The following is a 25,389-nucleotide window of genomic DNA, read 5'->3' as shown; positions in this document are numbered from 1 at the left end:
TGCACTTTTAACTAGTTTGCAACTTTATATGTTCAAAGTTTTACAAAAATTCAACATAAATTACAACTTAAAACATCCCCCAAAATTTTCTGTCCAAAATGGAGGTTAAAAACAAAAAAGAAAAAAATGGACAACAAATTACCCAGCCCCAAGGAAGCAACAATGAGTTGTTAGCCTCCAGCCTGAAAACTCAAGTCAAATCTAATAGCTCTCCATGTTGCCTCTTGCACTTAAGAATTGTGTTAAGGGAACATTCTAATCTCAATAATGATGTGGCAATTTACAACTTCCCAACTGGGAGCTAAGGAGAGATAGGAGGTCGAAAGAAAGCACTATCGATCCCACCAAAGAATATAAGAGTAAAAAATAATATTTCACTCATAGTGTTGTATAATTGGTGAAAAGATTTAACATGTTATCGATGGTATCTGGATAGAATTTCCTGGCAAATAAGTAACACGGCCGTCTGATACCATTCCATAGGCACGGCCGTAACAGCACAGTCCTCTGTACAGAGAAAGGGGACAGAAAACTATCTTAAGATATAACCTAACCATATATATGACAGCAAAAACCAGAAATTTATATAAGTGTATACCTGGTTATCACTTGTCACATGCTCACTCGCATCCACCGACTGCAAGTACATTTTACAATATCAGAAATTGGCAAAAAAGAATTTGGGAAACCATATAATAGCTATCATTAAAAGTGTACAAATTACCACAATAGAATCAGTTTCACTGAGATATCCAACACAAGTTTCTCCTTGTGACAATTCGCCCATGTTGGGCAGAGATTACAAGGACCTAGGGTTTTTTAGGATACATATCCCAATTTTAGAGAGTGGGGTTTAGTATATAATGGATAATTAGCATGGCAAAAGGGGGGAGAGAAATTATAGTTTTGGGCAACTTAGCTATGGGCAGCTTTATGGCTTAATAAAGTTCCAGCATTTCGAATGGTCAGAATTGGAAAACCCCGACTCCTTAAATTGCCGGTTTACCCTATTGTAATCCTCTTTTATCAATAAAATAGTTTTTTCTTTATTAGTTGTATTTGTTTACTTTTTTTGGGTGAATGTTGGCTGGGTTCTCAATTAGAAATAGCGATCTTTTCAATTTAAAGGGCAAAAAAGTTAAAAAAACCTATCGATAAGAACTATTTCTTTTAAGTCCCGTGGCAATAAGGTGACCAAAGCAAATTGAACGAGGTATGCATGAAGTAAGCTAGACTCTCTTAAGCTCAAGTGCTATGGCCATATCCACGGAAGAAAAAGTTCATGGCAAAAGATAATTGATGTGCGAAATATCAACATGTAGCTTAAGCATACCGTAATATTCTTTAGAAGTTCATAAGAAACATCTTGAGACTTGTAAGATTTTGGATGCCACTTCCTTTCAGACCAATCAACATGAGTAACCGACCGGTTGGCAATACCACCAGGATCAGTCATCTGAAACAAATGAAGAAACTCATAAGAAGCTGAAGAAACTTATGAGGCTACATTCTTGCAAATTTGAAAGTACAATCAAGGAAAGTTCTTACGTAGAAAAAGGTCGGCAAGTAATGCTCATCAGCAATGCAATTTTTACCATCCACACCATGCTGCCATCATCAGGAACATCAATGTTAATGAAATCTGGTCCAAAATCCATTTAAAAATTCTCTGTTTTCCAAGATCTCCCACAAACATATAGCTCTGATGTATATGGACTTCATATGTCAGGTTTTCATTGGTAAAAATTTCACATTTGCAGTAGGAATCAAGAAAAAACCGGTTAAACGTTGCACAAAACCTAAATATTATACCAGCTCAACCATCATATAACCAAGGCAACATATCATGAACACAGAGTCACAGAAGACTCAACTGCATAATACAAATTTGTTATATTCTCTGCAAATCCTCAAACTTAAAAGGTCACTGAAGACTCAACTGCATCACTATAAAATGTCACAAATTTTGTTATATTCAACAAGGTTCACCACCATTCCCTTGAGCACCTGAAAACTAAATTGTCTCTCCTTTTAGTTGACTAGACAAGTAGAACCAACAGGGGAGAAAAGAAATATTCCTTTTTTTTAATTTCTTACTATGAAAAAACCAGATTACAAAGTTATTAATGACCTTGGATCACACTCCTAAAGCTTTCCTCAATATAAAGTTGCTCTGGATATGTGAAGAGAACCACAGACATTAATGGCACAAAATACTGAAGATGCAACTAGTTGATCAAATAACATCAAAGAAAGTGGAACTGATAGACATAAAGAATGAAAAAATGGTTGTAGAATGACATAAACAAGTTCAAGCTGGTGGCAAAAACTGAAAACACCAAACAACTTGAAGCATGCCTTGGGAAAGAAATATCAAGAATAGCTGGATTAGAGAAGCGCAGAAGCAGATAGCAATTTGTAAATGAGATCCAAAGAACTTAAACAACATGATAAAATTTAGACAAAAGATAGATAATAACATAAAGCAACCACATTAAAGATAAATATAACCTTGCAGTAATCACGGAATTTAGAGTAGTAAAGACTGTCAGCCATAACTATCAGAGCATGCTGCCGCTTCATTGTAAACCACTGCAGAAAATTCACATGTTAAATATATCAGAAAACAAGAATATATATCACAAGATGAGAACAGAAGAAAAATCTCATAAATGAGTCAAATGTTGATACGCCTAAAACATCCCATCTGTCACTTCTATTTGTGGGTTTGAATGAGCATGAAAGCAAGAAAATACAACTGATCAATGACACTGGATACTAGCATTATTGGACTTTCCAACAGAAAATACAATTCACCAATGGCACCACACACTAGCATTCTCAGACTTTCTGCTGGTTCAGAGTCAAAAAGAGTACATGTTATATAGCCAATGAAAAAGGCTGACTCAACTGGTCCCAGTGTCCCCATTTATAAAGAGAAGGAAACCTGTTGAACTAGGTAGCCATACAATTAGGCACATTATTATACCACAGCATAATCAATATTAATGGACACTGAAAAACAAATTCATAGACTAGACATAAAAATCCGTGAAAGTATACCTGTGCACCCTTTCTAAAGTCTTTTCTCTCAATTTCCGGCAACATGTGTTCAGAATACCGGCCACTGCCATGTGGACCAGGATCTTTAAAGCTGAAAAGATAAACATGAGTGCATCCATTAGGAAATATAATTTTCCTCAAAACCATAATTCAGATGGAAGTTTCTTCCACGAGGCAATCAGAATTTTAAAGTAGACAAGTAAATAGGAAAGATCTGTATCACACAAGAAAACAATACCAGTCAATGAAGCTCGTATTTGAGTACATCAGATAGTTGTAGACATAGTCAAAATCATGCAGGGGTACACAACTGCAATAAGACAAAATGATTCAGCAATTGATGATAGCAAAATTCAATGAAGTTAAGAAAACAACACTCAAAAGTACCGAAAAATCCAGCACCTATCAGAAAGTAACACAAAATGCTGATTATCAGGATCTTTGAGAGCATTAGCCAATAATCTTCTCTCTGCATCAATCATGGAAATTCTTCCCCAGACAACCTACAGATATAATCAATCTAACTATCAGATTTAGCAGCTTATAGATAGCATTTCATCAAATATTACCAGCATGAAGAAGAGCAATAGCAATTTGACAACAAAAGCATTTACACGAAAATTAAATTATCTAAACACCACAGCTAAGAAATAAAATAAGTTCTAAAATTATTAAATGAGATCCAACTATTTTGGTTTGCGTTGATATATTCAAGAAACATTAAAAGACAGAATATTGACTTTAATGTGGATCTTATAATAATCTGAGTATAAGTAATATCAAACTCTTTACATCCCTGAAAGATTAAATAAATTTTTAACACAACATTAAGAGGCCGAGACTTATGCACCCTGTGAAGAAAAAAAACACTGTTATTTTTCCCTTAAATGAATCAATAACTTTCATTATTGCTTTTCCACATTAAGAATAATTATTTCATTCTTCCAACATTTTCTCTTTAACAAGGGCCAACTGCCAACTTGGTAGTCTCATGATTCAAAGATAAGTTACACTTAGGTGCACTCAAGAACTAATAAACTGTCAAGGAAGGCAGGTTCTTGGTCCATCTATATGTTTAAAAGTGCTGTCAGTTTAATATTTGACTAAAACAATGGAAGTAATAACTTCTACTTTTAAAAAAGGGCCCAAATGGAGTAGTTTTACAACAGTTGCAAGATGACATCATTCATTACCCTACAAATGAGTTCCATGGGATATAATACCACAAGTGCAATAGAGAAAGATAATCAATCCTCAACAATAGGCTCATTGTTGGAAGTCCAATAACTCAGGCATAAGTTATGTGGAAACATATCAAACAAGTTTCAAAAAATTTAGTACATATTTTTAATAAGATTGAATTATGTATATGTTAATGCAGGCAGAAAATCAGCTGGAATAGTTAATGATCTACAATATTTAGCAATAACATCAGCAGAAAGGAATGAACCAGCAAATGAGACACCACAAAGGAGCAACCTGTTAGGTCATGACAGAAACAAAAAAACCGGATGCATGGGAGATGCAATTTCTGAAAACTTTGCATTGCCTAAATATTTTGAAATACTGGTATATATTTTAGATGGTCCAAGGGAATATAACATTGAAAAAATTTGAAAAGTTTGTTCAAACGGAGTTACCAGGTCTTACAAAAGAAGAGAAGCAACAAAAGTGTACTACACTAAAAATAAAAATAATTAACAGCAGAATATAAGAGAATATTGTTTTAGAAATTGAATTAATGTACCTGGCCACTGCGTATTTCCCGATTAATGAAGTATCGACTAAAATGCACTGGTTTATCCCTTGAGGCATGGACAAAAACTGAAAATCTACCCTCATGACCCTGCAAGAAAAGATGGAAAAAGATTCGTTTGATAGTACAATTTGAAGTAAACCAACAATGGACAGGCTTCATGGCATTGAAATCAATGAGCTAAGAGAACAAAGAAAATTCATATCAATAAATCACAGGTTAAAATTCACTGCTACAGCATGCAGACATCATGAATAACCTTCCTATGTATAATTGTATAAACAAGACAAATAAGCTTAGCATGCATAAATGAAACATGGCAGCTACAATATCTGTATCACGTTTAAAAGGCCAACACTCTAGCATCCACAACTAAGTTAATATTTTTTCCACAGACAATATATCAGAAAATGAAGAGGAATATGTGAATTAAATACTCTCTTTTCATATCAACCAATACCAAAGAACTCCCTGTAGTCTAGATCCAATCTTCACAACAATTAAAATCCCTGACTCAACTTGTCTCACCACCGACAGATATTTGTTACAATTGACACAACAATATTACTTTAAAATTATATGATCTTATCATAAAACAAGTCCATATCTAAAAGATGCTTTTGCAATAAATCAAATCAAAGTAATAAAATCCCAGCACTGGCTCTCCAATGTTTTTCCATTTTTAAGAAATTGACTGAGCACTTCGATAACGGAGCTTACACCTCACCAAACTACTCAACAGTAAAGACACAAAAATTGAAAAGTCATCAGGTCGAAATAAAAAGTCATTTCCCCATCAGCCACCATCACCAATAGATAAAAAGGTATCAAGAAGCCCATCAAAACTATTATTCCCTTGATGTAGATTAGTTATTCCAAAATGATTTCTAAGCATTCAACTAGCTTTTCATTATTCTCATACAATCCTCAGGAAGATTAGATAACAAATCTAAACAAATTTTCCAACTAAGGTCCAGAACCTACAGCACTTAAATGCACTAACTACCATGTCCAGCCAATAGAAGAAATAGCCATTTATCCAAATACATGTAGTACAACTGGTAACATACCTTAACTTCATGTAATTAGAAAGTAAATCTGTTACTGACTCCAAACATATCTGAATTAATTTAATGTAAAAAGTAACTGTTTGCTATTTCCAAACATATGGCTAAAAAGTTATTATATGCACTCCAACTTGGAAATCTTTCCAAAAACCATATAAATATTTTATGATCTCTATCATGATGGTTACATATAAGTACCTACCTCCTGATCTAAATGACTCTCTGCCTAATATGATCCATTGAATATTTTGGGTCTGGGAAGAGAATTGACATTAAAAAAAAAAAACCATTGAATATTTTGGGTCTGGGAAGAGAATTGACATTAAAAAAAAAAAAAAGAATGATGGGTACTTACAAAAATATAAATATGTTAAAGTTCACAAAAAAGGTATATACAACAATTTCATACAAAAGCTGAGGACAGAAGATATGCCAACTGTAAGAGTTAGACACATAAGCATGCAGCTATTAAATGAACCGAATTGCATTTAATGCAAAAGCACATTCCATCTTTGTATACCATTATGATAGATCACAACTTGAGGTTAAATTTCTTCCATGTCAATGGTTCATGAAGCAACAGCAAGAAATTCATGAAGCAAATGCATATTTAATTAAATATTACAGGATAAATAACTGAATAAACATTAAAGAAACACTTACATGAAAAAACTTATCCCATAGCATCTCAAAAGGCAATGGACCAGGAGTCAAGAACAGGAAAGCAATTTTAGAATTTTTGGACTGAACAGGAGGCGTGTTCAATATATCCCTAATAACAACACGAGATGCAATCTCTTCATCGGTCAGTTCCCTTACCGGATCTGGTGGAAGCCAATCAGTTAAGGTGCAACCTCTAGCAGAAAACACGGAACAGGCACCGCGACTATGGAGTGGATATATGTAAGCACAAACTAGAAACAGAATAACCAATGACACCAACCCCATAATCCACACCGGCCTCTTCAACTGGGGGCGGTGGCGAGTCCCCGGCAAAATCTGTAGATCTCCCATGTTGCCTACACGCCATGCTTTTACCGACTTCATCTTATTTTACTCAGCATAAAGATATCACAAGCTTTATCTACCTCCACATAATGTAATTATTTGCATCTGAACAATTAATAATTGTTCAATAATCTGAAACTGGAAAAGCATTATCGAATCAATCAAAAACTCGTCAAAAAAAACAAAAAAAAAAAACCATTTAGTCAGATTCAACTTCCCAAATCAGATCTTAAGCATAAGTCCTCTTGAAAATTAAATAAAATTTTCTATTTCAAGAGTCAAGCCAGATGAAGAAACAACAAGAATACCTGAAAAAAAAAGAATTCGAAATTTCAATGTAAAGAAACGAAAGTTGATAAGCCAACTCTTGAATTGAATTGAAAGCTGAAGATTTAAACAACTACTTAAACCAACCAAATATTAATAAACTCAAAAAAAGGGGAAAAAAAAAAGTTTTATGATAAAAGTCAAACCAAAGACTCATTCAAACGAACACTCAATCAAATGCAATTACGAGTCAACAAAACCAGAAATTTCCAATGTTACACATTTTCCGTTAGTTTCCCAGGAATATACCTAAGAAATGAATACCTGAGCTGAAAGAGAAAGAGAAATAGATCTCCAATTAAAGGAAGTGGAGACTTGAAGTCTTTGGATTTAAAGATCTTGAATCTGAAACTTTCTTTATTTGGTTATCAAGATCTAGAGCTCAACAAAACCAGACTTGAACTAATAATAAAAAAACTATTAGAGAAAGAGAAACAGAGTTTAAATAAAAATAAAATGATTTTCTTATTTATTAATTATTTTTTTAAAAAAATATTATGTATGTGAATGTGATGATTTTGATTACTTAGACGATTCGTTTTCGTGTTTGTTTGTGGAAATTGTTTATAAATAAAAATATATTTAAAAAATAAAATTATTTCTCTCTCTTCTCTCTCAAATATTTTAAAAAAATAATAATAATAGTTATTATTATTTTAAATATTATTTATTCATATTTGTAATGGTTTGTTTGGTTGTTTCAGAGAGAAGAAGGGAGAGAGAAAATCAGAAAAGTGTAATGAATTGAACCGAGAAGAACAGGCTGCAGCCGGCTATGTTTAATTTAATTAATTATTACTAAATAAATAATAAGAAATTTGGACGGATAATAAATGGCTAGACCTAAGCGCATTACAAGCGCGTATTCTGCACCATCAGTTTCTTCACAAGTCATGGCTCGACACTAGTTTTGTTCTGTTTTCGGAAACAACCTAAACAACGTCTTTGTTTTTGGAGCCAACCAAAGCATATTTTTTCCCCATAAAAGTATATATATTTATTTTTTTATATAATAAATATATACATATTATTATATAAATAAATATTTTTAAATTAAAAATAAAATAATACTTAATTATATAATGACACATATAAATAAAAATATATAATATTACCCATTTTTCTTCTTTTCCAATTGGTCAAATGGGTATTTTTAATTTAAAATAAATAGTATTTAAACACTCTCTTCTTGATCCTCAATTCACCGATTGGGCTCATCCATTCTCTTGTAAAAGAGGATAAAAAGAAAGGAAATTAACTAAAAGGACTAAAATTAGAAATAGGCTAACTTTTTGGGTGTTAAACAGATATAATGGCCAAAGGAGTATTTCCCACCCAAGTTTTGGTAAAATGACAAATATATACTTATGATAGATAAAACTCAAATACTCACCTAAGTTTTAGTTTATTAAGACATACTCATAAACTTTTTTGTTAGAGTTAATAAGGTAAAATTGTTATTTTATTAGTAATATTAAAAAAAATAAAGTTTTGAAAATAAGCCATTTTCTCCAACGAACAATAGAGAAACAAGACATAGTCATTTAGAGGACACCTCTAAATGACAACAATCATCCTGATCTAGATAACACTTCGTCATCCAGATCTATAGACGATGCTCTGTTGTTCACCAACGCGTTGCATCGATCACTAGTGGGTGAAGAAAGGTGTGAAGAAAAAAACTTAGGGACTTAGGGGGGAAAATCACTTTTCAAAGTTTAGACATAGGTTGAAATGTTAATTTTTAAAACCTGAGAAGGAAAATGAGATAAAATTATATATTTTTTAATATTATTATTAAATAATAGTTTTACCCTTATATTTAATAACAATTTAGGGATGGATGAGTGTTTAGATTTTTTATCTTTTGTAAGTATATTTTTTAGATTAAGATAAAACTTGGGTAGAAAATAATGTTTTGTCCCAAAGATAACCGACCTATTGCACTTTTTAATGAAATTGTCCATATATAAACTAGCTTATAAATTTGTTTCTAACATATGAAATCCCTCATTCTCACCTTGCATACCTACTAAAATTGTATGTGCTCAAAAAATTTAAAAGCAATTTCAACAATTTCACTCAATTTTTTGTGATAAAATTAAAAAGAAAAAAAGATGGTAGTATATCGTCCCTAATCATGTTTAATAGGGTATAATATTAAGATTTAGCTACTTTGTAGTAGATTTTTTATATTTAGAGCTCAATTTTGACCAATTGAAACTTTGTACAAAATAACTTGAATCATATGCGATTTTTATGAAATATGTCAATGGCTTTGTGATAGGTGTAGAATAAATAGATCTCACGTAGATATGTTACGGTAATGTTATCATAGTATTGAATAAACCTATCAAAAAGTAGTAATAGATCTCACATTTCGACGTTAGTGTCAACCTAGTGTAACACATGTTGCATATTGAATATATGCCCACTAGGCTAACCCATCAAGAGGATTTTACTTAGATGGTTACCTTACTGTTTGTGGAATAGATACTCTAATAAACAACGGTACATGTAATCTATAAACTTGAGATCACTAGAATGTTTTTTGCACCAATTAGCTTAGTTTGACACTAGTCTAATGTAGCCTTTTTTGAAAGGTTATCAAAATAGTAATGGTTAGTTATGTCATGAAATGCAGTAAGATTATGGTAGATCAACAAATGATTCATTACTTTATTGTATGAGCGCAAGTATCTCATCGCAACATTTGGTTATGCCAACATACTAAAAATCTAGTCCTAAGTAGGAAAAGGTCAGTGGCTAATCCAATGTTCACTTAATCATTGCTAGACTAATCAAACATTAATATCAAAAATAACTTAAGGTAAACACTAGTTTTATATCTCGATTTTATGAGATATAAATTAATGAAATGATTCAATTGCACAGTAATCATACGATTGAAAGGTTATATTAGTTAATGATTATATCTGATATGTAAGGTGTTTATAATATCTTGCCAAAAGCCATTTATGGTCTATGGATAAAATAGATGATTAATTGTAGATTAATCATAATTTTATTCACTAAAAACATCTACAACTCAAAATGTTAAGGTGTAATACACAAAGAGTGAATAACCCTGGGTTATCCCAAAGTTGGTAAATTTAGATATATAAAAAATTTGTTTTGAATCTTTAGAAATACATATTAAAACATATATATAGGTCCAATTAATATAAATTAAGGAATTGTGCTAATTGAGCAAATGCCCAATAGACATGAGGTCAAGTATATAAGAAGACTACTAGTTTTATGTTATAAATTCATAACTTTTCGTAATTGTAGGCACTTTCTCTCTCCTTGTGGTTTCTTACTCTAGAGAGAAGAAAAAATTTCATTTAGAATTTTGCTCCTCCCTTAACTTCACATACTCAATTCTCACAACACAAGCTAGCACATGTGTGTCCTCTTATCATCATAGGGTCCCTATGTGGATAAGTAAGGCTTTGTTAGAATAACAAATAAGGCTTTTTTTTTTTTTTAATCTAGGATAGATTCAGGATGAATTCAAAGAGAATGTGCCATCAAACATAGGTATTAAGGTTCTTAACTCCCTTATTGTATGTATAATAACTCTTTTGATCCAAGGGGAAATGTTTTTCATGTGAATTTTTAAATTATTTTGCTTTTGTTATGATTATTGGTGGTGTTTTTTATGCATGAGAAAGCTTACAAAAGGACTACAGCAGGCTCAGGCTAGTGTCAAATTACGTTAATTGGTGCACAAAACATTCATATGATCTCAAATCTAAGTATCGCATACACCATTGTTCATTAAAAGATTTATTCCACAGACATTAGGGTTATCATCTATCAAGAAATCTCTTGGTGAGTATGCAATCAACATGTACCCATATGTTACACTAGATTGACAACAACCTCAAAACATCCTAATGTTAGAAACACTTTTAGATTTGGCCATCATACATGTTTATAGGGTTCTTTGAATTAAGTTACATGTTGATCCCTTCATCATGGCTATACCAACCTAAAAGTATTCATCATACACATGTAACAATGAATGAAGATTTGCCAAACTTATTATTATTAAAATTCAATACATTGTTTGAATGAAATTACAAAACTAACCTTGATGATTAGCTTTAAAGAACCTATTTTTACATAAAAGACTCCTTTGATAAACCTTTCAACACATTTAAAGCCCAATTTTTGGCACACCTAACTTTTTGTGTATGAAATATCAATGTTGAACTTATCTATCATATAATCCATAATTTCTTTTACCTTATAAATATTATAATCAAGCATAATAAACACTATTTTTAAAATTTGTCTTGATGCTCGTGCACTAGCCTATTTATAAGAAGACATCATTTGATCTCAAGGACAAGTCTGGTCATCATCTAAGAAACACATTTTAAAATAGTCACAACTCTATTTATTATTGTCTTTGCTTTCCATTGACATTATTCATGTAAACACTCGATCCTATCGAGACTTGGTTAACCATGGAAAACTTATATTACGAGTGTAAAGACATCACCAATACCTTTATAAGGAAAATCCATAAAAAGGTAATAGAACTCAATGCATTGATTGAGGAATAGTGGCATTAACATTTATTGGAGTTACACCATGATAAGTTGGATCTTTATGTCTTCTGCTAGCTTATACTCCCAACTCTGATCCACATCCGCAACATTATTAGACTCTTAGGTGTTTTGATGAGAACAAAAACAAAATGAAAATATCTAACTTGTCCACGATATAAATTAGTTCATGAACAAATTAGACAGTATGAAAAATGCAGTATTTCAGGTCATGTATGACCATGTCTCCTTTATGTATGCCCATAATCAATCAGATATGGCATATACATCTATACAAACTAAGACATATGCTCGTACATTATTGAATATAGGCTAGTCATAAGCATTCCCTTCCTATACACATCAAATAGTGCATTTGCAAGCTAAGTCAACATAGGTCATGGTCAATATTTCATGTATGCTTGTACACTAAGAATCTATGCCTATACATATGCTTATTAAAGAAGTCACAAGGAGAATGTCCCATATATGAAGAAGTCGTGCATCGTAAAACCTTTAATGTTAAAGCAAAATGTATGTATGCCCGTGCATTTATAAAACGTGTGTTAGTACATCCCTTATATATATGGAGTCACGACTTGATTCTTATGGATAAAATAACTCGTACATCAAAGATGAAGTCAAGCTAAGTCAAATGTTGATTATACGCTTGAATAAGAGCAATGTACATCTATGCATAGGAAAAATTTTAGACATACTCACCCTCATACATGGTAATCATCCATAACTCTATAATTTTGAAGATATATTCATATACAACTATGTACGACCGTACATGATCTTTGCACACAAGTACTTACGTAAGATGCAATGAGAAATTTAACTGTCAGGAAATCTATTCGATATTGACTTCATTTGAAAAGTCGATTTTATGATTAGGTACACCCATATGCTTAGAACGTATGTCCATACATATCTGCATTTCAAGACCAAAAAGTCATTTTTAGATGTCAACATCTAATTTTCCAAATTCAACGGTCATAGCAACCTTTCTAGCCATCCAAACCTATGAAGTCAAACCATTTTGAGTTAGAAAAGGTTAGAGATCATATATGTAAAATCTATTAGTGTGTTGTCATAGGTAACCAAATTAAAACCTATACTTCTAAAAATATATAATGTGATAGTGCAAGTAAAGGATCGTCCCACGAAAAGTATCTAATCTAATTTATATACTAACATGAATAAGATTAAGGAGTGAGGGTTTGTTTATAATGAAATAAAAGTAAAGAAACAACCAAGAAACAAATTAAATTAATTATAAAAATTAATGAGAAAACACGCCTTGGTTTAAGTCAACATTCACCATTAGAACCTCAACAACTAATCATTGATGCACGGATAGATTTATTCATACTTCCAATATTCACTGTTGGAATTACTTTCCTATCTCTCCTTAGTCATAGTTAATTAGAAACAATCGATCTAATTAACCCTAACTATCAAACAACCTAAGTCAAACACTATAGATTTAATTTGAGAGCAACATTAAAAATTAGAGAGATCAATGAAGCCAAACAACACAAGCACAAGCGATTGTATTTAATTTAGTTGAGCGTTCTTCTTAAAATTTAATAATTGCTAACATAGCAAATCATTAACCCTTAGTTGCTTCATAAATTAGAAAGATTAAACAATTACGGATTTGATATCTAATCTAACAGCAGGTTATAATGAATAATTAACTAGTAGACATCCCAACAATCAAACAAAATAACCATTAAAATAAATCAAACACAGAAGAACAATTGATACTCAAAGCATAAATTGAACAATAAAACTAATTGGATCTCACAGTTTATGAATTCTGAGGTTTCAGTTTCCTTTGACCAAGCCAAATAAATCAGCCATGCAGGGCCATGGAATAGCACGCAAAGAAGAGAAAAAGAAAAAAATAGTTGTTGTTCCGTTCTCCCTTGTCTCTTCACGTTTTTTATTTTAATATCCAAATTTTCAGCCCTCTCCAAGCTCTCCTATAGGTAATTGGAGTCTTCTAATAATAGGATATTTCCACTAATTATGGAAAATATTAAAAATAAAATAAAATCCTAATTTAAATAGGAAAGAACAATATACAACTGTGAAACTCGTCCATAACCTAAAGACTTCTAAAAATATCATGCATCAAATTTGCCACTAAAATGACAAGGTAGGAAACGTTCCATTGCAGGTGTAGCAACTTCCAGACAAAGCTTAAAACATGAAAGTTGTAGAGCTCTTTCTTGGCTTTCCATAGCATCTTGAATCGTCTCATTTGGAGCTCGGATGAGAAAATTATGCCCAAAATACAAAGACACATCAAGACTGTTCAGAAATCGTGAAATTAATTCCGTTTTGCTCCAAATGCTACTTAAATCAAAATGTAAACTTAATAAGTATAATTAGGTATAAAATAAACATAAAAAGACTAAGTATTAAGGAGTAAAAATATAGCATTATGCAGTCTTATCATCTATACTTTTCTTCTCCTAAAAAATTCTCTTTGAAGTTCATAACTTATACATTTGAGAGAACTATTGTACTTCATTTTTGGTATTAGCCTTTGTAAAGACATTTCCATTTCTCTCTATTTGTAATCAACTTGTTGGGCAAAATCCTACATCACTATTGTTGGGTACAATTCCAGATAAACTAATGTAATTAATGTAACACTCACAGTTAAGAATAAGGGTAAAAGAGTTATTTTACATGTTATAAGTTGATCTATTTTGATCATGTGGAAATATGGTTTGGTATTCGAGTCAGGACATAGTTTTAATGATGAAGCAATTACTTTCTATTACAGTGAGGTTGAAGTTGATGATATTGAAACCTTTACATATCAATTATTTTTGTTGCTTGTTGATGTCATTATCATTTTTACACATGATGGTTGAGGTCCCTACTTGTAAATTTACCAATGATTTTTGTTGCTTATTTTCTTTTGAGCAATATTATGTGTACAAATAATGAACACAACTTTATATATAAACAATGACATATCACCATGTAATTGGGTGTTTCTTTATTTATAATTTAAAGTCATCTAGTCATATATATACACATAATTTTATTATTTTCTTTTACTCATTAAACTTCACATAAATAAAGAAATGTTTTTTTGTTCTACTTTTTTACTATACATATAGTTTATAGTTTTGTTAATCTAATTTTGAGTGAGACGTTTCTATAAAATTTAAATGCGAACTAATCTTGAAGAGAAAACAACTAATTCTCTTTTTTGTCTTTTTTTAAAACTAAAAATTCATATTTCAAAGTTGCAAAACAATAAATTATCAACTTTTATCTCGTTTTATTAATAATTTTTTAAAATTTTAAAATAAAATATTCAACTTGATAAAATACAAGACAATAATAAAAATAATAAGTGTCTTTTTACAATTTATTTAACAAATACCGTCGATACCATTACCACGACCTTCTGCCACCATTATCTCTTATAATCACTGACAACCTGTAACACCCATAAGTAAACCTTTCTTTGATAGAGAAACCATAAACGAGATGTCAATGTTATCCATTGATTAATACTTTCATATAGAAGTATAAAACAACATATGTATAGACTACTAATGTAGAGTGTACTTACGAAGTCCTTGTTGAATATAATCTTGACTCATTCTAATCTAAGATTTCTCTAGTGCGCCACCTTACTATCCACTAAGAGTGACCTTAGTTCTACCTAATCTTCTAATTTCTCAAGTGTCTCATTGATCCAAACCTATAATGATAAAGTTGCAAATGTTAATCACAAATTATTAGTAAATTATTACACAAATATAAATTAATGATAATAGTAACACACATACTTGGAAGGCTAGCGAAAATCCCATTAAACTATAAAGATACATGAGTGATCTTCCTTCGGATCAACTTTGTCTTATAGAATAGAAGACTAATGCAATCATTCATGGATTAATACATCATATATTCCAAACTCGTACACCTCATGCATAAGAGTTAAATCCATCCAAGTGATCAACAAGTTAGAGGACCTCTTTATTGACCACTATTATATTATTTTCACCCAATAATCTAACGTCTAGACAATATAATAACATAATATTCACAACATCCGTGTTGTCCTCCCCTACTCCTTAACCTTGAATACCGTCATCAAATTGTTATAGTTTGCCTCACTATCAAAGTATATCTCTCAAATCTTTTATCTAGTTAAGACATGAAAGTAATTTTGCATCTCTATTTGACAGCTAAATCATACTCACGTGACAAAGGCAAACTCAAATAGGTTCAAGTAGATGTCAACCTTATTCAGTCTAAGCTAAAACTCCTTATTGTAGTTCATCTTTATCATCCCCCTAAATTAAATGAAATGTGAAAATGTTTCAACCTTATTCAGTCTAAGCTAGAACTCCTTATTGTAGTTCGTCTTCATTATCCCACTAAATTAAACGAAATGTGTTAATGCTTTTCTGAATCAAAACTCTTTAAATCTATAAACTTTCCAAAACAAATAGTTTTGAAAAAATTGTTCAGTTCATCCATCAATGTAGCTTGAATCCTAACCATTGTGTCACGATGACCTCCTATCCCAACTTGTGCCTCAAAGTGGTGCAATATTAAAAATCTCTCATGCTCAATTGGTACTTCATGTTTTTTTTTCCTCAAGGAGCAACATCCTACACCAAAAAAATAATAAATCAATTAATTTTCATAATATTTGTATATTTTCATACTTTATTGCAAAAAAAAAGCACAAATTTTGAAATAATATGGAAAATGTAAATTACCCTTACTCAAATGGAAAACATCAATTAACCCTAGATGGGTAAATATTTAAAAAGTCCACTATATGTGTAACACATAACGAATAAAATGTGTATACTAGAAAATATCAATAAACCCCTGTTATGTGTGAATCACATGAAAAAATATCCAAAACCCCTTGTATATTGAAAAAATAATCAATAACCCGATTACATGCATCACACATACTTAAAATATATGCAAAAACCCTTACTTTCATCGACATTTACCATGTGTAACCTATATAGTGACTGTGAATCACAAAAGATGACAATATCATCCAACATCACCTTTTTTAAAACCAATTTTACAAATAATCGATTCTAAACCTATGCTAACACAAGACCATTGAAATTTTTTATGAAAATCACAAATAATTCAAGTTATTTCACTCAGAACTCAACTGTCAAAACCTTTATTTGAAACACATGAAATATATGCGAAAATGACAAAATCTAAGCAAAAATGGCGAAATCTCAATGTAATAAACAACAAAACATGATGAGGAACAACATACTAACCTTTTTTCCCATTTTAATCGTGAAAAAATCACCAAAAATCTTGCTAGAAATCAGTATGTGTGATTTTTTTTTCTCACTATGCATATCTTCAATTGTTGAATATAAATCTAAGACTTGTTTATGCATGAGTACTTTCGTTTAAAATCTAATGTGTTAGTTATATACATTTAATCTTTGAAAGTATAAACCCCCTTGAATTTAGTCAATTTAATTAATTTCCCTAATAAAAAAACATAAATAATATAAAATTCATTTAAATGATATTTCATCCCAGAGTTTTGTAAAAAGCATCAATTTAGTTAAATCAACTCTGAAAAGATTATTCTAGCCTGGATTTCGGTTACCATAGTTAGAGAAGATTAAACATTATAAAGCTAGTTGTCCTAAAAAATGAAAAAAGAAATACAATACAGGAGAATAATTTCATGACAACTTCAAACCCTCCTGAATAAAAATGCCATTAACGCCCTATTAAACTACAATAAAAATCAAGTCATAAAGGTGTGTAAGAATTAAAAAAAAAAATAAAACAAAATAAAATAATAAACTATAAAAAATTCTAAGAAAAAAAAGCACATAGAGGTAAGAACGATTTGCAGGAGTATATAAAAATTAGACTCTAAGGGTTAGCAAAATTAATGAAGTATTAAAATTTTTAAGATAAATATCTGAGTTTAAGTCTCTATCATATTTGTAAAATTTTAATTTATTTGATGTAAAGATTATAAATTTGATTATTATATCCTAAATTTACTTATAGTATTAGAATTTTTTAAGTGAAAAATCTGAGTTTGAATCTTTATTATATTTATAAAATTTTAATTTATTTGATATAATTATTATAAATTTGGTTATTATATTTTAAATTTAATTATTTAATAAATATGAAGGGTATCCACCGTTTTTGAAAAAAAAAAAAAAAAACAGTCGACTCAGAAAACCACACAGAAATTTGTGCGCGTGGTTTAAGGACTCATTTTTCTCCGCTCCTGGTCTGGTCAAGCGGGATTTTGCTTAAACCTATGGATTTCTGGAGCATGCCATCACTCGGATTTTATTTGATGACGATATTGACCTTCGTCTTTCTGGAGTTAGTTTTTAAATAATCTTAATACAAGGAAAGACAAATTTATGTTTAAATTATAATATCTCTGTATATGATTTGTTATTATTTTATTGATTAAAAGATTAGTTTTTATCTAAGTTTTTATGTGTTATTAAATTTATATTTTTGAGATTTGAAAAATTTAAAATTTCATTCATAAGCAAACTATTATTAAAAATTCATATTAGAGATAGAGATAAAATTATCATTTTATTAATATACCCTAAAACCTTAAAAAATTATATTATTTTTTTCTTTAATTTGAAAAACAAGCAATTTTCTCTTATAATTACGTTTTGAAAAAAATTATTTTTTCTCCTAGGGTTTCAAAATCCCCTTCCATTTTCCAAAGATCGACTCTAGTTATTCTTCCACCATCGATAATGGGCGATAACACCTTATCTCATTGTCGGAGGAGGTAGTTTTCTTCTTAGGTTTTAGAAACTAATATTTTACCCTTATCTAAAGTTTTTAAACTTTGAAAAGTAATATTTTGACCCCCAAACTTAGGGTTTTCATATATTTCAAACTTAGTCGCTCCCACTTTCAAAACAACAGTTTCACCCCCACTCTTCAATTTATCTTTTGACATCATTTTTGACCTTCTCTTTCTCCTAGTGCAACGATAGATGGTGTGACGAAGAGATCTTTATCTCCTCGTTGCACCATTTGCCATAGCATCAGGAGAATGAGGATGTCGGAGACGACGCCAGAAGATGAAGTTGAAGAGCGGAGGTGAAATTGCTATTTTTAAAAATTATGAGGGTGGTTGAGTGTGAAAATTGTAAAAACATTAAGTTTGAGGATGAGGGGGGGGGGGGGGGGGGGAGAGGAGGAGGGGGGAGGCAAGTAATCAATTTTTTAATTTTTTAATATAAATAATAAAATGATCATTTTATTTCTTATCTTAATAAAAAAAGTTAACAGAAGTTAGATCATAGGTGGAAGTTTAGACTTTTCAATTATCACATATGTATTTTTAAATTTCAGCTAAAACTTGGGTGAAAAATGGTCTTTCTCCCCATATTATATAGAAGGTATTTGTTTTAAAATTTTATTATGCATCTTAAATTAAAATAAAATATTATTCAAAAAGTAATAATCTCCTTTTCACGCTAACACACTTTTCTAATTTTAAAAGTAAGCAATAGTTAAAATTCCTCTTTCCATCTCGTCCATATAAACAACTGTTCACTTAAGTTAAAGGGCGAAATGCTCTGACTTTTGTGTTTGATTATTATAATTCTATGTTTTTATATAAGCCTTATTTAAAAACATTTTCTTTAAATTTTATTTTAAATGTACTTTTTGAACAACCTATCATGATACCTGCTGTATCCTCCCCCTTTTTTTTTTTATTGGCCAAAACACTTATTTCCACCCAAAGTATTTTCTAATATCAAGTTTTTACCTTTTAATTATAAAAATTTCAAACATCCACTTAAGGAGATTAAGTCTATTAGTTTTAAAAATAAAATCATTATTTTATTTGTAATATTAAAAATAAATTAAAATTTAATCTTTTTTTCCCTCCAAGGTAAAATTTAAAAAAATGATATTTCCTCTCTAGGGCTTAGTTTTTAAACTCCAGTGGTCTTTTCCTTTCGAACCTTTCTCTCACTTCAGTAATCTCTCTCTTCTCAACTGAACGTCTGATTAGAGTCAAATGAAATAAGAGAGATGAAGACAAAGATCTCGTTTTTGTCTATAGGTAGATAAATGAGATTTTTAAAATTAAAGAGTAAAAACTTGAGATTAGAGCATACTTTAGGTGAGAAATAGTCCTTTGGCCTATTTTTTTAAGATAAAAATTTCTATTTCAATAGGAATTTGATGAATTGATTGGCTTACTTATCTTGTTGTATTGCTTCGTCCAGAGTAACAAGGAAGTGAACATAAATTATATAAAAATGTAATTATATATGAATTAACCAGAATTTTCTTCATATATAATTTCATCAACTTTTTTTTTTTGGATAAAATACAAAAAAAAAAAGTGTTTCAGTTTTGGGTTAATCATAAATAATGTGGCGTTGACATAAGAATTAATCAGCTTTGTTGTTGACAACATCTCATTACTTTATTTATTTATTTACATATCCAGTTGTTAAGGATGAAGGACTATTTCCCACCCAAGGTATACTGATTTTTCAAAGTTTTTTTTAGTAACTTTAAAAATATCATTTACCCACTTATGATCATTTAAATCTGTTAATTTTAAAGGCAAAATCATCATTTTATATTTAATATTAAAAATAAACTTAAATATAATTTCATTTCCCCCTTAAAAGTTTAAAAACTAACTTTTCTTCCCTAAACCAAGTTTGAAAAAAATCACATTTTCCCGCTAGGGTTTAGTTTCAAAATCTGATCACCTTATCCTACGTCATCGTCGCCTGTCTCTCCCTCCTGACGACTTCCCATCCTCCGATATACTGCCTCACCTACACCCCAACCCCTCCGGTGTCTAAAAATGTTGTCTGGGAAGATGATTCCTCTTCCCAAACGAAGACAAAATGACTCATCTTTCTCTGGGAAGACGTCTTGTCTTCTTTTGGGAAAATGATCGTTTTTTCAGATGATGTTTTTGGATGCTAGAGGAGCTAAGGTGGAGGTGAGATAGCTCGTTGGAGGATGGGGAGTCATCGAGAGAGAGAGACGGTTGACAATGGCACTAAAAAAGGTGATTGGATTTTGAAACTAAACCCTGGAGGGGAAATGTGATTTTTTCAAACTTAGTTTGGAAAAGAAAATGTTAGTTTTTAAACTTTTAAGGGGAAAAATGAGATAAAATTTTTAAAAATTAGGTTCTATTAATTTTAACCACTTATAAATAGATAAATAATATTTTTAAAATTAACAAGAGAAACTTTAAAAAATCAACAAACCTTGCTTGGGCAATAGTCTGTTGGCCTTATATTTTTATTAATGACAACAATTATTCATCAATTCTTCTCTCTAAAAATTGAAGCCATACCAAGGCGCCATTTTCAGCCAACCTAATTTGACATTATTACAACTTTGACATGATCATAATATAATATAATATAATATAATATAATATAATATATACATTCATTCCCCTTTTCCTTAAAATTTCACCCGACCGCTGAATTTTATATTAACTCATGTTAACAATTATATATTTATTTTCTAATCTTATAATATAAATCCACTTTTTCCACGTTAAAGATTTCAAAATTGAGGAAAAAACGAAGAAACTAACATGGCAAGAGTATTGCCAATTATTGGGGGAAAATTCAAGACTAGTCAAAACCTCATTGTTAATGTTCGACCCCACAATTTCAAATTAATTAAAAATTATCCTTTTTATTTATATATGTAATTAGAATTTTGGAAACTAAGTAGAATTAGCTTGAAAGATAATCTCTGTGCTACTTGCGTTGGTAACAAGGTGTTTCTGACATGTTTCTTTCTTATAAATTTTGTGGGCCAACAATTCTTTTTTATTATTGGGCTTTCTAAGTAATTAGATATGGGCTTCAGCTACCCTTAATGGAAGCTGCAATCACTGACTTGTTCTTTGGAACAAAACTTTTTGGTACAAGTGACCTCTTTGGTTATTAAAGACAGCCTAAGTTACATTTATTCAATGAGCAAATATAAAATTTACATTGGTTACGATGTTTGCAAAGTTTATTCAAATCAGTGAAACTTTTAAAAGAGATATGATAATCAAAGAGGTCACCTTATACAAAAACTAAAACTTCAAATCCTTACAAAAAGCAAAATCTTATATCAGTTCTTTGAGCATACGCAAACCCCTAACTTAATATAACACTCACAAGTATGTCTCAAGGGAAAGACCGTCATTTCATATGTATTTATAGTTGTTTTTTAATCTGGCGTAAATTATAATTAAATTAAGTGATTATATTGAGAATTTAGGCTTAATTTATGTTTTTAGGGTAGTAGAAACATGCTAGCGATAGATTTGTGCTAAAGAGATGTTAATTAGTTGTCCAGAATGCCCAAAATTACACAATTTTACATTATGAATGATCATGCATGAAACTATGCACGTTTGTATGTTGGATACCTTAAAATTTTTTACAACCAATAGATATTTATATTACGGACATGCATGTCTGTTTGTAACATATAAACTAGGTTACAGTAGATAATTGTATAGAAATGGTGTATAACCATTCATGAAGTAAAAAGATAAATATACCCCTAAGGTTTTAATACGATCGTGATAAGGAAGAATGTGAATGTCTATGGCAAAGGATGTATGCTCAACCATGGCAATTGGAAAGTGATTTAGCAGTGAAGAGATTACAATATTTGGACTTAATTGCACAATGTTAACTGGTTTCCTTCTTATATTGACGGTTTATTTTGAGAGTTAATAGACACTACAAACATATTGTAAAAGTCATGAACAAACTGCAACATCCGATTATATTTACTGTTCAGTCTTCACCACAACAAACAAAACTTTGCCTTCAAAAACTTTTGCGAGTAAGACCTTTACAGGTAACGACTCTATGGTTACCGATTCTATGGATAATCAAAATTCAGCGGGTGGCAAACTTTACTCAACATCCCCTGTTAAATATAGTTGTAAATATAGTCGTTTACAACTCTGTGTGACAACAAATTTAACACTAGAGAGATATTTGGTGTGTATGTGCATCACATATTACTTAGGAATGACTAAACAAGACTAGCTAAATTAGGATTTGACTTTTGCAAATTATGTGGAATTAGATGTGAGCGTGTCTAGGTTGCTTACCAAAATTTGAGGAACCAAAACCAAAACCAAAACTTAAAACTACCCTTATAGGTTCTGGGTAGATTATGATTTCTACCGAAAATCTATACTATATCATATGGTGTAAAATGCTTTGATTTCATTTGGATAGTTATGCACAATAATAGGCTTCTAAATTTTAACATTTTTTAAATATTTGCAACAATAACCGTAGAAGTTATTGCTTCATAAAATCAAGTAAAGCGGGTTCATCGGATTCGACTGATTTATTCATCCGCAAAAGTATGAAACCAAAGAAGTAGATGTAATAAAAGAACATTTGCAATTTTAATAGTATTGTTTCATGGTGTTTGGTATGCAATTAATGCAAACGAGAAAATTCATTTTTTAATAATGTCAAAGATTGAACCGTGAAAAAATAAGTAATAATTAGAGTGATATTTCAATTGGCCAATTGAGTAAACATTAATTAGAAGACTTTTTATGGTTACTTGGAGGTTCTAGTTTTGGTTTTGGTTCTTTATGAGGTGGAACCGGAATTGGAACTAAAAAAGACTTATTCCATAAATTGGGAACTGAAATTTATCAGAAGTAAGTCAGTTTCAGATAGGAACTAAAACTAAAAATTAGATACCCACAGTTTCGATTTTGGTTTGGTTTTTTTGCTCACCCTTAGGTAAAATTAAATATGATTCATCATATCTAACTTGAATAAAAGAAGCGAAACATGCAACCAAACTAGTAAAGTGTTCCTCTGGATCATGAGCTTCAACAAGAAAGAGGACTTATGACTTGTAGAATTGATGATTTGAATGTATAAATATTGGAAAGATTACTTGCAAATTCAAAGAGAAAATTGGTAAGGAGTGTTGGCTTTGATGAGAGATGGTTACTCCACTTGAAATTCCAAGAACTGTTTTTGGTGTTGTTATTGAGATAGATGATGGTGTATTGAGAATATCCTTAGTTTGAGACGTGTATCTTCAATGCTTTGATATCATGATGAGAATCAAACAAGGATAGAAAATTGAGAGAAATTTTATTGATTTTCAATAGAATATTAGTAAAGAGATTACACTATACCGACTTAGTTGCACAAGTTAGTTGGTTTCCCTTTTATATTTTAGCTATTGGATGATTTCTATTGTTAGTTAACAAGAATTATGAATAAAATTATAGCTTAGTGGATAAAAAAAACTCTGCATGTAACACCTGAGAACTGTTCCAACTCTTCTCAAGTTGTAGATATTAATAGGCACCTAATGGATAAATAGTTTGTTAATCTTAAGTGTAAGTATTGTCTCATCTATGCTGTGAAGGCTAGACCATTCATCAATAATGAAACAAGCTATGGAATGGACTTCAATAGAAGACATACAAGATGTGTAGGACTCTAGCAAAGATCTAGGAGAAATAAATCCAGATGAGTATTAATCAAGAAGATCAACTTGAGTTAGGAAACAACCAATTAGGCTTAAGGATTTTGTCACATCTTCTAAATGATTTGACAGATCATGAGAAGACTAATAATAGGCAAATAAGAAATATGCAAGCTGAGGAATTCATCCCATGAAACTAGACTTTCCTAAGTTTGATGGAACAAACGCATTAGATTGGATTTTTCAAGCTGAGGAATTCTTCAATTTCCATGGCACCCTTCCACCTCTACGACTCCAAATTACCTTATTTCACATGGTAGGGCGTGCTGTGGCGTGGTATCAGTGGATGAAGAGAAACAATATGTTGACGACATGGCCTGAATTCCTTTTAGCTTTACGTTACAGATTTGAAGACTCTGTTTACGAAGACTATCCGGGAAGATTATCCAAGTTATGACAAACTGGGTCTGTAACAAAATTTCAGCGAGAACTTGAATTACTTATTCCAAAGGTTCCTAGTATTACTGAACCTTATTTGCTTAGTTCTCTATTTCAAGATTGAAACCTGCATTGAGACGACCTTTTCTTATGGCTTATCCATGAAGCCTAAATGAAACAATCTACATGGCAAAGATGCATGAAAAAAGTCTCTTAGAATCACGTGGGGAGGACAAACCTTTGGTTTTAGGATCCAATTGTTTTTCCCAAAGAGTTAATTACATTAACCCTCACCATAATACACCACCTAAACAAGCCTGAACTGATGAATAACCAGATTACTCATTCCTTAGACTCTAGCCTTACCCAAGCACATGACTTCTGCTGAATTGCAATAAAGGAGAGACAAGGGACTTTGTTACAATTGCAATGAGAAATACCATCGAAATCATAAATGTAAGAGCCATTTTTATTTGTTATTAGGCACGGATGATGAAGAATTGATTCATGACTTGCCAAAGATTCCGAAGGAACAGGATGACTTAGAGGAGGAAGAATTGGCAGGGGAGGAACCATTAAATTTTCAAAACCATTGAAGGTTTATATTGGCAGCAGAGATCACTTCATGAGTCGATATAAG

General features: G+C 31.0%; 1 protein-coding gene across 5 annotated transcripts; it reads right to left on the bottom strand.

The window, feature by feature from the left end:
• LOC123194886 (glycosyltransferase BC10-like) lies at nucleotides 1-7,952 on the bottom strand. Of its 5 annotated transcripts, none has more exons than XM_044608378.1 (11): nucleotides 7,471-7,952; nucleotides 6,550-7,032; nucleotides 4,811-4,909; nucleotides 3,466-3,566; nucleotides 3,302-3,373; nucleotides 3,064-3,154; nucleotides 2,512-2,592; nucleotides 1,549-1,608; nucleotides 1,334-1,456; nucleotides 599-637; nucleotides 1-507 (listed from the first exon to the last, which is right to left on the bottom strand). In XM_044608378.1, exons 2-11 carry the CDS (start codon nucleotides 6,931-6,933, stop codon nucleotides 379-381), a joined length of 1,179 nt encoding a protein of 392 aa, XP_044464313.1. In that variant the 5' UTR covers nucleotides 6,934-7,032; nucleotides 7,471-7,952; the 3' UTR covers nucleotides 1-378. The 5 variants fall into 5 exon arrangements, with proteins under 5 accessions (XP_044464313.1, XP_044464315.1, XP_044464316.1 ...); XM_044608380.1 differs by having other exon boundaries at nucleotides 6,550-7,026; nucleotides 7,486-7,952; XM_044608381.1 differs by having other exon boundaries at nucleotides 6,550-6,999; nucleotides 7,486-7,952.
• Nucleotides 7,953-25,389: the final 17,437 nt, after the last annotated feature.

Source organism: Mangifera indica, chromosome 13 (assembly GCF_011075055.1).
Source record: "Mangifera indica cultivar Alphonso chromosome 13, CATAS_Mindica_2.1, whole genome shotgun sequence".
Taxonomy (NCBI): Eukaryota; Viridiplantae; Streptophyta; class Magnoliopsida; order Sapindales; family Anacardiaceae; genus Mangifera; species Mangifera indica.
This window is presented reverse-complemented; position numbering and strand designations above follow the sequence as displayed.

Bases quoted from the DNA above. Each gene is read 5' to 3' on its own strand.
- LOC123194886 (XM_044608378.1), bottom strand. From the start codon at position 6,933: ATGAAGTCGGTAAAAGCATGGCGTGTAGGCAACATGGGAGATCTACAG. The intron at 4,910-6,549 runs GTAAGTGTTTCT...CTTTTCTTGCAG, and splicing joins TATGGGATAAGTTTTTTCAT to GGTCATGAGGGTAGATTTTC. The intron at 2,593-3,063 runs GTATACTTTCAC...AATTTTCTGCAG, and splicing joins ACTTTAGAAAGGGTGCACAG to TGGTTTACAATGAAGCGGCA.